The sequence below is a fragment of the Cyanistes caeruleus genome, unplaced genomic scaffold, assembly GCF_971803275.1.
Source record: "Cyanistes caeruleus unplaced genomic scaffold, bCyaCae1.hap1.1 HAP1_SCAFFOLD_213, whole genome shotgun sequence".
NCBI lineage: Eukaryota > Metazoa > Chordata > Aves > Passeriformes > Paridae > Cyanistes > Cyanistes caeruleus.
Genome location: NW_028255999.1, coordinates 76315 through 92726, shown reverse-complemented (window position 1 = coordinate 92726; position 16412 = coordinate 76315). Strand labels below are relative to the sequence as shown.

The 16412-nt window shown below is 43.7% G+C and overlaps 1 protein-coding gene across 1 annotated transcript; it reads left to right on the top strand.

The window, feature by feature from the left end:
* The first annotated feature begins 1324 nt into the window (after positions 1–1324).
* On the top strand, positions 1325–5801 carry LOC147645606 (uncharacterized). Its single transcript, XM_086874423.1, has 2 exons — positions 1325–2860; positions 3047–5801. The coding sequence occupies exons 1-2, from the start codon at positions 2719–2721 to the stop codon at positions 4135–4137; spliced, it is 1233 nt and encodes a 410-aa protein (XP_086730549.1). The 5' UTR covers positions 1325–2718; the 3' UTR covers positions 4138–5801.
* The last annotated feature ends 10611 nt before the right edge of the window (positions 5802–16412 follow it).

The following is a 16412-nucleotide window of genomic DNA, read 5'->3' as shown; positions in this document are numbered from 1 at the left end:
TATAAGCATACAGTATATGAGTTTAGCTTGAAGTGCTTTGTTTTGAACGTGAGGCAGGGTGGGAAGCTTCCGTACCCTGGTGGGTTTTGCTTATGCTTTAATCATACTTAATTACTAGTAGATTATATATAAATTTTATTTTTTTATTAAACTCTATTATTTTACAAAACTGTATTCTTTTATACCACATTACTATTCAGATTAGTAAATTGTATTCATTTTTAATTAAACTGCCATTAAGCCAAGGGACCTAGTTGTCAAAACTCTAATTTCATTTATAACAATATTTTAACAAAGAAGGCTGGTACAACAACATTGGTATTTAACAAACGTGACACAATATGAGCTATATTAACAAAGAAGGCACCTTATGGTGACAACATTCTACTCTTCAGACTGTAAACATCTTTCTGTACTGATCAGGAGGTCAGGATTTGCTCTTTACAATCCTAATGCTGAATGTCTCCTTAGGCAGTCTGGTCACAGAGAAGAATGAATCCCTTGCAGGCTGCCCCTGTTTGGACAACCTGCTCCTCACCCCAAGCCTCAGCATGTCTGACATGGCCCACCTGGGACTGACATCCCAAAACATTGATAACATTTCTCTTTATAATTTTTCTTTATCATTAAAATCTAATTAATTAATAAAAATAAATTTTTATTTTTATTATAATATTGTTCTATATTTTTAGAACCTAATTTTTATATTTATATAAAATAATTGATATATTTTTAGCAACTAATAACTTTATCATTCCTTGGTTCAAAGTAATACAATTCCCTTCATCAATTTATTGATCACTATTTCTCCCTCTTTATGCTAATTACACGTATTTTTGGTCCTTCGATCATATTTTTTAATAATTTTCTCAGACAGGGTAAAAGGGACCACTTTGGGGTCCATGGAAACTTTTCTGGGTAACATTTGGGGCAGTTTTGGGTCTGGAGAGGGAATTTAGAGAGAACTTGGTGGTCTGGAGGACACTTGGGGGAGCCAGGTGGGCACTTAGGGATTCTGTGGGACAATTCATGGTCTGGGGGAGCACTTGAGCGTCCAGGGGGGCGCTTGGAGGTCAGGGAGGAGAATCTGGGGGCCCTTCGGGGTCCGGGCGGGCACTTGGGGGGCTGTAACGGGGCTCCATGGGGCGCGGGGGATGATGGGAGTTGTAGGTGCCGGTATAATACGGTTTAACGGGGCCGCGGAGCATCACGGGAGTTATAGGCGCATCTCCAGTGGATTCCGGTGGGGCGTGGGGCATGACGGGAGATAGAGTTATGGCTGGAATAGCACTCTATGGGCGCCGCGGAGCATGATGGGAGATGTAGTCCCGAAAGTGGCTCGGTAGGCGCTTTTGGTGGTGCAGGGAAACACTTGGAGAGAAATTTTCCGTCCGAGTTGTGATTGCAGGTCCTCGGGGTGAATGTATACGGCTCGTGAGCACTTGGGGGGAACCTGGGGAGCTGTAACCGGGCTCTTTGGGGCCTGGGGCACGGCAGGAGGTTTGGGCGCGGAACTGTGTTCTGGGATGATGGGAGATGAATTCCCAGCCGTGTCTGGAAGGGGCATCTGTGGGGTCGGGAGCATTCAGGGATCCAGAGATGCTTTCGGGGGTCCTGAACGAGCGCTGAGGGGGCACTCAGGGATCCTGGAGGTTTTGGGGGAGACTTATGGGACATATGGGGGGCGATGCCGGGGTTCTGGGGAGCGCAGGGCATGTTCCCAGTTCCTGACAACCTGATCTCAATTGCCCCCTGCAGTCTCCTACTCACTGCCAGGACGATCCCAGTATGATATCCCAGGATGATGTCAGTACACAGCCAGTGCAATCTCAGCCACTGCCAGGATGATCCCAGTACAAACCAGTCCCTCCCAGTGCTGCCACTCCTGGGATCCCCCAGCCCTCTCTGTGTTCCCCCCTCCCGCATCTCCCCGGAGGAGCACCAAGGGCTGGCAGTCCCCAGCCAGGGTCCCCAGCCAGCCCCAGGTTGGATCTGCAGACCCCAGTTTTCCCAGTTTCCCTCTTCTTTTCCTCAGGCCGGGTTCCCCCCGTCCCCAGTGTGTGGGAGCAGCGGAGAGCCCCGCGCTGCCCATCCCGACCTGTCCCGGCTCCATCCCCGCTCCTGCCATGGGCTGTGAGGGGTTCGGGAACGGGGCACCGAGGGTGTCACTGCTCCTGGGGGAGGAGGGGGAGGGATGAAAGAGGAGCAGGAGGAGGAAGAGGGACAAATGAGGATCAGGGAAAGGAGAAGGAACCACAAGGTCGAGCACTCCCTGAATTTATAGTCCCCCACCTGTGCGATCATCACCCACCATCCCACAGGTGACTGGGGAGCGGGAGCTTTGCCCAGATATCCTGGGGGGGTCCCTGGGTTGGGTTTATTTGGGGGGGGGATGTTTGGAGAATGTGGAACTCCAAAGCTGAGTGGAAAATCCTACTTGGGGGGACACTGGGGGGTCCCACCATCCTTAAGTGGGGAGATGGAAACAGGAGGAAATTTTCGGATTCCTGGCACTCTCAGCAGCCCGGGGAGGGCAGGGACCGAGCAGACAGGTGATCTCCAGTACAAGCGTGACTCCCAGCAGCTGGGACAGGGGGGAACCCTTGAACCCCAAACAGGAGAGACCAGAGATGGGGAACTCCTGGGAGGCATTTTCAGGCTGAATCTTGTTGTTTTCTGGAGGTTTTATGGACCCCAGATGTCCGGTGACTTCTAGAGATGAACATGGGCAGAGGGACCTGCAAACTCATTGTCCTCATCCCTTGTATTTCCCCAAACCAGGATTTCCCATTCCCAAACCTTGGCTGGATGGAGAGGAAGGCTGCAAGGAAGAGGAAGATGCCTCGGGACACCCAGGCAGGTGAGGAGGAAGTCAGTGCCCCTTTCCCTCTCTCTCCTGCTCCATCTCCCAGCCCAGCATGGCCCCCAGCTGCAGGACAACCCTGTTGCCGAGGCCGTCCTGCCGGGGACGCACTGGGGGGATCTCCTTCCCCTTCCCTCTGGCACGGAGGCAAATCCCATCCTCTCCTTGTCCTTCCTCCCCCAGACAAGGAGCTGAGGATGGAGACCAGGGAGGACAAATCCCTGCAGCAGAACCTTGTGGAAGAGGCTGACTTGAGCGGCTCCACATTCCAGGAATCCAATGGGGAGGAAAAGCCCCAGAGATCCCACAGGAGGAGAAGCTCCAAACCTATCCCAGGGTGCTCTGAGGAGGAAAGATCCACCCTGTGCCAGGAAGGCAGCTGGAGATCCAGCCGGGGCTCTGAGCTGGTGGTCCATGAGCAGCTTCACAAAGGGCAGAAGCGCTACAAGTGCTTGGAGTGTGGGAAGAGCTTCAGCCAGAGCAACAGCCTGATCTGCCACCAGATGATCCACACTGGGGAATGGCCCTACAAGTGTGGGAAATGTGGGAAGGGCTTCAGCTTTAACTCCAAACTCATCATCCACCAGCGCAGCCACACTGGGGAGAGGCCCTACGAGTGTCCCGAGTGTGGGAAGAGTTTTCGGATCAGCTCCAGTCTCCTCGTGCACCAGAGGATTCACACAGAGGAGAGGCCCTTCCGCTGCCCTGACTGTGGGGAGGGCTTCAAGCACAGCTCCACCCTCACCATTCACCGGCGCATCCACACTGGGGAGAGACCCTTCAAGTGTGGGGAATGTGGGAAGAGCTTCAGCCGGAGGTCCCACCTGATCCGCCACCAGAGGACCCACTCCGGGGAATGTCCCTATGAATGTGAGGAATGTGGGAAGAGCTTCAGCCGGAGCTCCCAACTGACCATCCATCAGATGATCCACACTGGGGAGAGGCCCTACAAGTGTCCAGAATGTGGGAAGAGGTTTCAGACCAGCTTCCAGTTCCTCAGGCACCAGCAGATTCACACGGATGAGAGGCCCTTCCGCTGCCCTGACTGTGGGGAGCGCTTCAAGCAAAACTCCCACCTCATCACCCACCGGCGCATCCACACTGGGGAGAGGCCTTATAAGTGTGACGAATGTGGGAAGGGGTTCAGCCAGAGCTCCAGCCTCAGTACCCACAAACGCATCCACACCGGGGAGAGGCCCTATGAGTGTCCCCAGTGTGGGAAGAACTTCTCAGACAGCTCTCAACTGACCAGACACAAACGGAGGCACCACTAAGGGAAGCCCTGCGAGTGCTCCAAGTGCAGGAAGAGCTTCGTGCGCTGCTCCAACTCCATCCCCCATCAGTGGACCCACGTTGGGCAGAGCCCTGATGGCCCATGTTCCCTGTAATCTGTGTTGGGAAGACACTGGGCTGGTGGTCATTTTGGTTTTGTTCTAATTATCTTTAGATTCATCTTCATCCCTTTGGAACAGACTAAATTGGGGTAAAAATCAACAAATTAATGGCATCTAATTAATCAATGGCACCTAAAACCTCACATTTTACTAGTGCTTCAAGAGAAACTGGGAATCAGGGAGCTACTTGAGAGTATTTAGGGGTTGTGGGGTATTTGGAGTTGTCTCCATTTCTTGGCACTCAAAGGGATGAGGGGCTTCAATCTGTCACCTCAAGACCTCTCAGTGCCTCTGAATGCTAATCAGTCCCACCCCAAAATTATTCAATTCCACCCCCACCTCCAGCTATGATGCCCTTAGTTTTAGCTTTCATATTTTTCATATTCTGCACTGCCTAGGTTTGTAGTTTTGAACTTCATATTAATTGTTAGTGTCCGAAAAAATTAATCCACAAACACCAGAGGTTTATATGCAAAAAGGAGATAGAGGAGTGCTTTCAATTTTTTCAAATAAAGGGAGAGGCCATGGGGCATTCCCCTGGGATCTCTCTAATTTTTGGAGGGCGCAGCCTCCCTTTTACCCCAATTCCAGGCCGTACATCCCTTCTCCTTTTCCCCATAGGCTGAGGGATTTGAGAGGTTGTCGTGGTTTTAAACCAGTAACTAAAAAACTACTTATTTTTTGTTGTGAGATATGGATTAAAACAAGAGCAAAACAGGCTTAAGATTTAAAAGGAATAAAGACAGTTTATTAACAAACTACAAGAATGAGAATACCAGAATAAACTTTCAGAAAACCCCCTTATATTCTACATCTTAACTATTTCTCTGTACACATGACAACATAGAGAAAAATAACTTTAGGATTCTGGTGGTTAAAAACAGTCTTAATTCTTGCTACAGTCTTTCATCAGTCTTTGTAGAGAAACAGAAGTCTCTTTCTGTTAGCTTACGGAGTTTCTCACGAGAAAACTATTTTTCATCATAGTTTTCTATTTCTCTAATGCCAGCTGCCCGGAAATCTGTCATTAGATCTTCTCCTCCCATTTCACATCTCCAAGGTGTGTATGGGTCACAGAGTTTAGGAATCTCATTTTTAAGGATAAGTTATTCAAAGGCAGAAGTCTTCTTCATTTGTCTCTGTGAGCCTTCCTGGAAAACAGTTTTCTCTTTGCCCCCAAAGCTTCAAAATCTTCACTCAACTCAATTCCAGCAACTCACAGTATCACAAGCACTCTCTCTGTCTCTCTTCTGCTCAAAAGTTACACTTTGAATATCTCATTCCTCCTAATACTCTTATCATGAATTAAAGGAGTCTTTTTATACTATTATTGTCCATCTCTATAGCTTTAACAGAAAGATATTTCAGCTGTAAAGCATCTCCTTATTCTCTCTTTCTTATTTAAACTTAACTCTTTTCTTCACTGTTTTTGGTGGTTTTATGATGTCTCCTCTATGTTGATTGTCTCTCTCTCTGTCTTTCTGAGAAAAGGAGTAATCTGTATGTTTATCCAGGTAGTAAAAGAATTAAAAGCTTTAGGAAAACTGCAAGAGTTCATGGTGTTAAGTTTCAGTCTAGCAGCAAAAACTGAAAACCAAGCTCGGCTGGCCAGCGCTGCTTCTCTTCTCCCTCCCCCCCCTCCACCCCGCGGCCTTGTAGGCCTGGAGAGGGGGGGGAGGAGGCCAAGACAGAGCCTTGCTACCTTGTCCGAAGCCGGAAACCAAAGAGAGCAAGAGAATTCTATCTGTACTTCTTAAGGGGGTGTTTACAAGTTGAATTCACTTTTTAATGGTCAGATCTGCTGTCAATTCTTGAAAATGACCGATAATTGGTCAGGAGAGAAAAACTCCCATCAGCCACCAGCAGCTTCAACTTCCTCTCCCTCCAAGCTGTCTTAAAGGTAAAGCTACTCCATGACAGAGGTACAGACTTCCTGGTACACATGATACCTGAGATACCATCCCCCCTCTCCCCAGTGCATAATCTTCTTAGTTCTTAGCCCTTGTGGAATTTTATGGTGTTTCCCCAGTGTCTCTTTCATCTTTCAGTTGAATCCATCCCTTTGTTTTTGTTATCTCTCAGTGATAGTTTCATTTTATCGGCAGACTCACGGCTTGTTTGTAAAGACAAGTGTCACTCTGATAGTATAAGGTTTTAAAATCTTAGAAAATTTGGGGACTTAGAAAGAAAGTGAGGTTTGGTGAGCCCGGGAAGAGTAGGTCCTGGGAAGTGTTAGGCCTTGTACTTGCTAAAGATCATGTCAAACTGCACCTGTGTAATTGGTATATGATGAATGATACAATTGTTAGATGTGATTAGATATAATTATTGTTTAAAGAACATGAGGAACAATGTTAGGGGGTTGAGGGGGATCAGGAGAAATCCATGCTTGGGTAAAAACAATGCATACAATATAACAATGTAAGTTTAATAATTAATATGAAAGTTATATAATGATAGAGTATAAAAGCATGTTCAACTCAAAACGAAGTCAGGTTAGATTTGGGTATGTGTACCCCTGACACCCAGAGCTCTTAATAAAGCACCTTCATTTAATCATTCTGTGATTATGTGTGTTCCTGAACACTAACATTTTGGCGACCCCAGATGGGACCTTGTGAGTGCTGCTGAGCAAACTCACGACCCGATCACGCTCCAGCCAGCACCGAGGAATTCTTGGGGACCCCATCAGCTGCGACCGTCTCTGCTGCTCACAATTTCCCCAGGAGAGAAAGGTAAGGTGCTTTACTGTGAGGGTCAGGAAACCAGCTGATTCAGAGATCCTGGCTCTCCCTTGGAGGCAAGGCACTTTCTCTCAGAGAGAGAAAAGTGTTACTCCCAGAAATCTTTGAGTTAGTTGCGTAGGCGCCGTCTGTCAGACAACTGCAATAGCGTTGCAGATCCAGCATTTGTGGTTTATTATAGTTACAATATGGAGAAACTTAAAGGGATTTTGGACAGCAATGCTCCCATACCGGATACTTCTCCTTTGGGTGCTTATTAGCACATTGGAAACAAGGTAACATTGGGGAAGAATTACATAAGATTAAGATAATTTCGGCCAGATCATCCCACAGAAAAAGACCCCAGCAACCCCGTCTCTTCTGTTGGTAGCTATAACCCCCTCTTCTCTCTCTTTACTTTGTTTTCTTTATCTCTCCCTCTCTTCCTCTCCTCTCTCGCATAACCCTTGTTGGCACTAAAATAAAGGTACATTATTGTTGTTGTGATTTAAACTGAAATCCCTTGTGTCCGTCTTGCACTCTGAGATCAAACGAACCTCTCACGAGTCCCACTCGCGTTAGCGAATCGTGGCATTTAAACTGGAGTCACGGACAGGATTTCTGACAGACAGAAGGGGCTGCAGGTTTGTTGTGCAGTCTGTATTAGGGGAAGGACATTTTGCTCCAGTTGCACCCAGCCCGACACTCCCAAAGAGTGAGCGGTGTCTAGAAAGCAAGGGGGGCAACTTGAATTTCCCGCAAACTGCACACGCCGAGGTGAAAAGCACCCCACACTCACTTGAGGGCTCTGTCTGCAGAATTTCACAAAAGATCTCTTAGTGCAAAAGGGCGGGACTGTTTTTGTTGTTGTGTGTATGAATTTTGACAGCTTGGTGTAGCAAAGAGACAACCAGAATTTTAAACTGAAGGAGTGCCTCCCAAGCAGATTTTTCCTTTTTACCCATACAGGGAAGCAAAAATCTGTGTGTGTGTGTGTGTATAATTTAAGTTGATACCTCCCTGTAGTGGTTTTTCCCTCTGTAAAAATGACCGAAAATGGCTGCAGAAGTTAAAGCTGCATTTTATGCATGTTATGCTTTGTTAGCAAAACACAGTGCCAGACCTCCAGGAGGGAAAAGTTGGTGCTTAATAATTGGTTTAATTTGGAAAATGTGATTGATAGACTATGTTTTATTTACAACATGAAAAAGAATTTAAACTGGGCAAAAATAAAACTATACTCTGCTCAGTTTTGGGAGCTTGTCTTACAGCAGCTATAGAAACTCGCTTTAAGTGAAGAAGTTAGGAAAGAACTATAATAGACTCCCTCCAAAACCTAGTTAAAATTTTGCAAAAACAATTGGATGAAGAAAGGAGTAAGATCAATCTGTTGTGAGTAGCCCTCCATGATAAAAATTCAAAAAATGCTGACTTGCTAAAGGAAACGAGAGGGAAACCTCTCTCATTAATCAAATTTACCCTCAAAAGGAGCTAACTTGGATAAAATTGTGGGGAACACCGGTGTCTTAGTTTGAAACCTCTAATTAAAACAGAATTTAATATAATTATATCAATACTGAAAAGGATCTTGATCCGCATATAACCACTGAAAATAAAGAAAAATAAAAAAAAAAAAAAAAAAAAAAAAAGGGAGTACGGGAGTCTGCCTCACGAGTCAGAGACAGAATATGTATTCTGAGTGTCTCTTACTGGAGGTGATTAAATTCGATTGAGAGAACAGGAAGCCAGTGGGTACTGGGGACATGGAGTCTTCGTAACAACAGGAGACAGACGTAACCCATGGTCCCTAAATCAGCATGCAGCTTATCAGGCAGAGGGGCTAAACCCCTTGGAAAGGGGGGACCCTATAGCTATAGTTGGTACCCCCAACCAACTACTGGAAAACATTCACAAAGCTGCCTGCTTGCAAATGATACACAAGAAAATTAATTGCTGGTTCTAAATCACCAGTGTTGTTACCTGTGAAAACTGAAATTATGACCTCTTTAATTCAAGGCCTTCCAGAATCACTTAAACCTACAGCAATTTTTCTCATAAAAAACCCCCAAAACCATAGCAGCTATAACCCCTGTGGATAGACTAGATAGATTTCTTGGGAACCCGACTGATTGACCTGGTTCAGCTGATCCTGGGTTTACTCCCTTCACCACCCCCTCTCAGCAGACAGGTTCACAACTGCGTTCTCCTGCTAGGAACCATAAAATTTGGACATGGAGCAAAGTTGCAAAAGAGTTACCTAATTACAGTAGAAATTATGGACCTGTAAAAATCCCAGAAGAAAAATCAGAGAAAGCAAAGGGTGTTAGATACATTGGTTCTCTTAATGAAAACCCAGAAAAGAGAAAACAAATCTCTAACCACCAGTACTGGTGGTCACTAAGGATAAAGAAGAGGGTCCCCAGAAACATAATGGATGACTTATCACTTAAAAGTTGAGTAAAGTAGTTTCTAATTAACACTGTCCCAGGTTCATTGTATCGAATGCCCCACTGTATAACCCAGCACACCTCCACAGGCTCTGGGCTGTGAGCCAAAGCAGTCTCCTTCTCAGCTTCTGGGAGTGGAGCCCAAACAGCCTCAGAATCAGGGAAACTGGTAACTCTGCCTCTCATGGGTGAGCAGAGAGGTGGAGGTTGGTTGTATTTAAAATGCTCACTAGGAATAACAAAACTGGAGACATACTGATTTTAGCAATGGTGGGTCCCAAACGTGCGCCTATTACTTCCAGTTAACGCTAGAGCCCAAATTTCTGTGTTAACCAATACAGACTAGTACAGGATTTGAGAGCAATAAATGCAATAACTAAAGATATTTACCCAGTGGTAGCTAATCCTTGCACATTGTTAACATCCATAAAAGAGAAATATAAATGGTTTACTGTAATTGATTTAAAAGATGCCTTTTTCTGCATAGCCCTTGATAAATATATATGATAAAAATATATGAGATAAATATATGAGACAAATATATGAGATAACACACTTAATGTATCTCAATTTTTCTGCATACCCTTGACAAAGAAAGTAGGAAACTGTTTGCCTTTGAGTGGGAAAATCCAGAAAATGGAAGGAAAACTCAGCTCACCTGGACACACCTCCCACAAGGATACAAGAACAGTCCAACCCTATTTGGAAGCCAGCTGGCTAAGGAGCTGGAGATTTGGACTGAGAATGAGCAAGTACTGAGAGAACAATACCTGCTGTTCCAATATGTTGATGATACACTGACAATTACAGAAGAGAAAACAACCTGCATAAAGGTAACAATTGAAATTTTAAATCAGCTGGGAATGGGAGGATATAAGGTGTCTAAAGAGAAGGCACAAATTGCCCGGCAAACTGTGATTTACCTGAGATGTGTAATCTCACAAGGGCAACGTAAGCTGGGTACTGATCATATTCAAGCTATTTGTGCTATTCCAGAACCCCAGAACCTGCATGAGCTGCGAGTTTTCCTTGGGATGACAGGGTGGTGCCACCTGTGGATCATGGACTACGGACTAATTGCAAAAGCCCTGTATGAAGCCCAGAAGACGCAGCCGTTTACCTGGGGCAAACCACAGAAGGAGACCTTCCTCAAACTGAAGGAGGCATTGACAACAGCTCTGGCATTAGGATTGCCTGATTTACCCAAAGATATTCACCTGTTTGTGCATGAAAGACTACACCTAGCACTGGGAGTGCTGACCCAACCTTTGGGAGGCTGGAAAAGGCCGGTAGGCTGCTTTTCCAAACAACTTGACAATGAGAGTGCCTGATGGCCTTCGTGCCTGTGGGCAGTCGCAGCCACTGTGATGCTGATACAAGAAGCCAGGAAACCCACAATGGGTAGAGACATAGATGTCTATGTGCCACACATGGTGACCACTGTTGTAGAACAAAAGGGGGGCCATGGGCTATATCCAAGCAGGATGATGAAATTCCAGGTAATCCTGACTGAGCAGGATGATGTCACACTAAAGACAACTAACCTCTTGAATCCAGCTTTGTTCCCACGTACCACAACTGAAGAAGGCCCATTAGAGCACGACTATGTAGAAGAAATAGAGTACACCTATTTGGCAAGAGAAGACCTGAAAGACATCCCACTAGAGCAAGCAGAGTGAGAGCTATTCACAGATGGAAGCAGCTTGGTGGAGAACGGGACCAGATACGCTGGATATGCGGTAACAACAGTCAGTACAATAGTGGAGGCAAAAGCAAATACCAAATACAAATCACCAAATTCATCTGCCCAGAGGGCAGAACTGGTTGCCTTAAGCAGAGCACTAGAATTGAGTAAAGGGAAAAGGGTAAACATATGGACTGACTCAAAGTATGCTTTTGGAGTAGTACATGTACATGGAGCACTGTAGAAAGAAAGAAGACTACTGGCTTCTCAAGGTACACACGTTAAACATCAAGATGCAGTCCTGCAATTGATAAAAGCAATACAAAAACCTGAACAAGTATCAATTATACAGTGTAAAGCACACCAATCAAGAAACTCCAAAATTTGTGAGGAAAATCGAAAAGCAGACTGGACAGCTCGACAGATTGCTGGAGAAGTGCAAACAACAATGGCATTGATACCTTTAAAAGTTAATGTATCTCAATGTAATTTGCCTCCAAAACCAAAATATTCAGTAAAAGATGAGAAATTGGGACATTTGCTAAATGCACAAAATAATTCAGAAGAGTGGTATGTAACTGCACAAATAGTGTTAACCCCCTTGACAATGAGAGAAGTTCTACAAATGAAACATAACAAATGCCATTGGGGTGCAGAAACATTGGTGAAACTGCTAAAACAAAAATTAATCTTGGTATGGATGCTAACAATGGCAAAATCAACTCAGTGGCTAGACACAGGCAGAGCTAGGAAGGATTAAGATAGGAATAGAATCAAGATGACACTTGGTAAGAACCCTTTAGTAGAGCGAAATTTGGGTGGGCCCTAGAGTCTTTGCTCGGTCCTATAGCAAACTATCAGAATAAAGAAATGTTGTACAAACTTACAGGTCAGGTAGATAAATTAGCAAGAGTGACCTGAGAAAGATTTAAAGAACTAAACATACAATTACAATTTACTACTCCTGAAAGAGCATGGAGTGTGTGGGTTTTTTAAAGGGATGGATTGATCATTGCTGCATCCACATCCCAAATGTAACTGCAGATGTAGAATATGACATCAATCAGTTGCAACAAATAGAGCATGGAGCACAGGAAGAGCAAAAGGATTTGACTACAATTGGTTAGGAAGAATCTTCAAAGGGTTAGGGTGGAATGTGAGGTCGTGGAGTAAATCTATCATTGAGAGTGCCATAATCTTACTAATTGTATTCTTAGCAATTTGGTTAGTTTGCAGCATCTTCAAGGTAGAAATACAGAAGAAAATGTCCTGGAACCAGAAAATAATAAAGGCACTGATGTGAGATCCACCATCTTCTGGTTCTCCAGTTCCTGACAGCATCCAGGACAGCTCACCTGGATGAGGTTTACATCAATCAAGGATTCAAAGAACATCAAGTATAAACTCAGAAACAAAGAACTGTATCAAGTGAAAACATTTGCACTTATAGTGAAGTGAAAATGCTTTCATTTAGATATGTAATATCAAATATATAATACAAATATGTAATGATAGTAAAAGGTCTCAAAATCTTAGAAAATCCAGGGACTTAGAAAGTTAGGTTTGCCAAGCCTGGGAAAAGTTGGCCCTGGGAAATGTTAGGCCTTGTACTTGCTAAAAATCAGGTCAAAACTGCACCTGTGTAATCAGTAGATGATCATGATACAATTGTTAGATGTGATTAGCTATAATTATTGTTTAAAGAACATGAGGAACAATGTTAGGGGGCTGGGGGGGATCAGGAGAAATCCATGCTTGGGTAAAAACAATGCATACAATAGAACAATGTAAGTTTAATAATTAATATATAAGTTATATAATAACAGAGTATAAAACATGTTCAACTCAAAACCAAGATGGGTCAGATTTGGGTATGTGAACCCCTGACACCCAGATCTCTTAATAAAGCCCCCGCATACAATCATTTGTGATTATGTGCGTTCCCGAACGCTAACAATTTCATCAGATTTTACTGGAATTTTGTGGGATTTTTCTGGAATTTTGTGGGATTTTTCTGGAATTTTGTGGGATTTTTCTGGAATTTTGTGGGATTCTCATGGAATTTTGTGGGATTTTGAGGAGACTTGAAGAATTCTAAGGGATTTTCCTTAGATTTTGTGGAAATTTGTGGAGATATTGTGGAATATTTCTGGAATTTGGTAGCATTTTGAGAAGATTTAGGGAACTTTGTGGGATTTTTTTTCAATTTTGTGGGATTTTTGTGGAAGTATGTGAGACTTTGAACAAATGAAAATAATTTTGTGGGATGTTTCTTGAATTTTGTGGGATTTTTGTAAATGTTCTAGAATCGCCTAAAATTTTGTAGGATTTTTTAAAATTATTTTCGTGGGATTTTTCGGAAATTTTGTGGGACTTTTCTGGAATTTTGAAGGATTGTTCTTGAATTTTATGGGATATTCAGGCAATTTTGTGGGATTTTTCTGGAATTTTGTGGGATGTTTCTGGAATTTGGTAGGGTTTTGAGGAGATTTAGGAAATTTTTTGTGATTTTTCTGCAATTTACCAGGATATTGATGAGATTTTGTGGGATTTCTCTGGAATTAAGTGGGATTTTTCTGGAATTTGGAAATATTTTGAGGAGATTTAGGGAATTTTGTGGGATTTTTTTGAATATTAGTGGGATATTGAGATTTTTTGGGATGTTTCTGGAATTTTATGGGATTTTTCTTGAATTTTGTGAGGTTTTCCAAGGATTTTGTGAGGTTTTTCTGGAATATTGTCAAAATTGGCAGAGATATTGTGGGATTTTTCTGGAATTTTGTAGGAAATTGGAGAAAATTTTGTGGGATGTTTCTGGAATTTGGTAGCGTTTTGAGAAGATTTAGGGAATTATGTTGGATTTTTCAGGAATTTAGTGGGATATTTCTGGAATTTTGTGGGATTTTTCTTGAATTTTGTGTGACATTTCTTGAATTTTGTGGAATTTTTTTGGCATGTTGTGGAATGTTTTGGCATTCTGTGGGATTTTGGGGAGACTTGAAGAATTTTGAGAGATTTTTCTTAGATTTTCTGGAAATTGGAGGAGATTTTGTGGGATGTTTCTGGAATTTCGTAGCGTTTTGAAAAGATTTAGGGTATTTTGTGGGATTTTTCTTCAATCTTGTGGTATTTTTCTGCAATTTTGTGGAAATTGGAGGAGATTTTGTGGGATGTTTTTGGAATTTGGTAGGGTTTTGAGAAGATTTAAGGAATTTTGTGGCATTTTTGTGGAGTTTTGTTGGCCTTTTGTCCTTCTTTAAGGCAAATTTAGGAGGAAAACTCCAAGTGGGGGTTTCCCCAGGGAAATGACCCCTCCCCCCCCAACTGTTCTGGGAAAGGAAAAGAATTTCCTTGGAGAGAAGTGGGAAAAGCTGTTTATTTAACAGAAATTGAATAATATTAAATAAGAAAACCTCTTGCTGTTGAATGGGATGGCAAATCTAGGAAGAAAAGTCCTTTTCATGTGCTGTAGCTCGGCTCGCTCAGATTCTTATCAGTCCTTTCAGCGCTGGAAAGTGCAGAGGCCCAGGCCCCGGTGGGCCACAGGCGTGAGCTCCCGGGGTTTGGCTGCGTGTTCGGTCCAGAGCAGGCTTGCACAGATGCAGGTAAAAAGGGAAAAAACAAAGGTCCAGGGAACTCCTCTGCCTCAGCTAGCTAAAACTAACTAAAAGCCAGAGAGAAGCTGTGTCCTGCAGTGTGTCCGTGCTGCAGACACCACAGTCCAGGAGCGGGATGTGGGGGAGTGATGTTTTCTTTCAACACAAATTGCGCACTTCTTCTTCCGCCCCCTTCGCTCTCAGAGCCAGTCTTAAAGGTGCACAACTTAATATATAACATAAACCAGACGATTGGGGATACCAGGATCATAAAGTCACCCCAGGACAGCTCTATATATGACCTTTTTATTATTATTTTTTTTCCTACCAACTGGCCTCCTTTTCAGACACCTTAAGTCTTTTTAGCAAGAAAATTAAGCAGCTTTACAGTAGCCTCTTCAACCACCTTTTGTCCCCCTGACAAAAGCAAATCATCCACATCCTGCAACATCCTAACTCCTGAGGCTGGAGTAAACTCTCTTAATATTTTCTGCAAAGCTTGCCCAAACAAAACCAGTGACGCCGGATATCCCTGTGGGAGGAATGTCCATGTCAAATGTTGTTGTACCATTTTCCTTCCTTTTGTTCCAGTCATTTTCCTTTTAAACATGATCCAGTTCAGTGGCAAGCAATGCCACTGCCTAAAGCCAATCACATTTTTTGTTTTAGTAACCAATTGCTCCCTGTCCCAATTTTTCGCATCAAGTCCATCTAAGGCGGAGGGAGGTGACTAACAAATTAACCAAGGAAAGATAATAAAATACTTTCCCCTCAAGTTTTCCTACAGCCCCCACAGAGGAAGCTGCATGAGAAATACCTGGGCCTGCATAGGGACAGCACCAGCCCCACAAGGCAGCAGCTGCAGAATCGGCCTCAAAACTGAATCCTGCCAATTCTGCCTTTTTACAACAAAACACACAAAAAGCAGAGGGGCATGGTGAGACACAAACTTTGAAGAATTTAAGATTCTAGAGAAGCTGAGGCCTTAATTAAAAAGAAGCCTTGCTAACTCTAATTAAAATCAATAGATGGACCTTGCTAAAATTAAAGGTAGATAGAGAGGATGTCGCTCTATTAGGAACGGCGAGAAGAATGACACAGACTCTCTTGGGAGTCGATCAGGAGAATTTCTCTCTGGTTTATTACCTCAGGTCTTTTTTATAGACCGATACGTGAAAAGTACAGAAAAGAAACTCTTATTGGTTAGTAAACTAACACATCACTATCATTGGTCAGTGGGGTACACCACCCCTCGACCTTCTCTTGCAAGAAAACAAGGAACAGACAAACAGCACCTGCAAGGCTGTTTTCTGTCTCTGAGGATTGTTTTAATTCCTCCTCATGATTTCCCAGGCCACTTTCTCAGGCAAGACTGAGAAAGCTATGTGGCCTGCAATTTCCACAGGCACCATGCTCTCTGTTTCACAGTTAGCATCCACAAGAGGTCTTGCTAAAATAGAGGTTAAGCATTGGCTAATAACTAATTGTCAACTTTATGCTTGTTCAGTTGGGCTTAGAGTGAGAAATAAAGTATCTGGTAAAGAACTTCAAGACAGTTGCAAATCAGAAACTCATTGAAGAGATGAAACAAGGAGCCCAGCCAAGGGTCCATTTGTCACTTTGCATTGAAAAGGTTGAAAGGGCAGAACGAGGAAGAGCCATATCCCTTCCTCCCTTCTGTGACCCCTCCTCAGAAAAAGACCAC

Bases quoted from the DNA above. Each gene is read 5' to 3' on its own strand.
- LOC147645606 (XM_086874423.1), top strand. From the start codon at position 2,719: ATGAACATGGGCAGAGGGACCTGCAAACTCATTGTCCTCATCCCTTGT. The intron at 2,861-3,046 runs GTGAGGAGGAAG...TTCCTCCCCCAG, and splicing joins GCCTCGGGACACCCAGGCAG to ACAAGGAGCTGAGGATGGAG.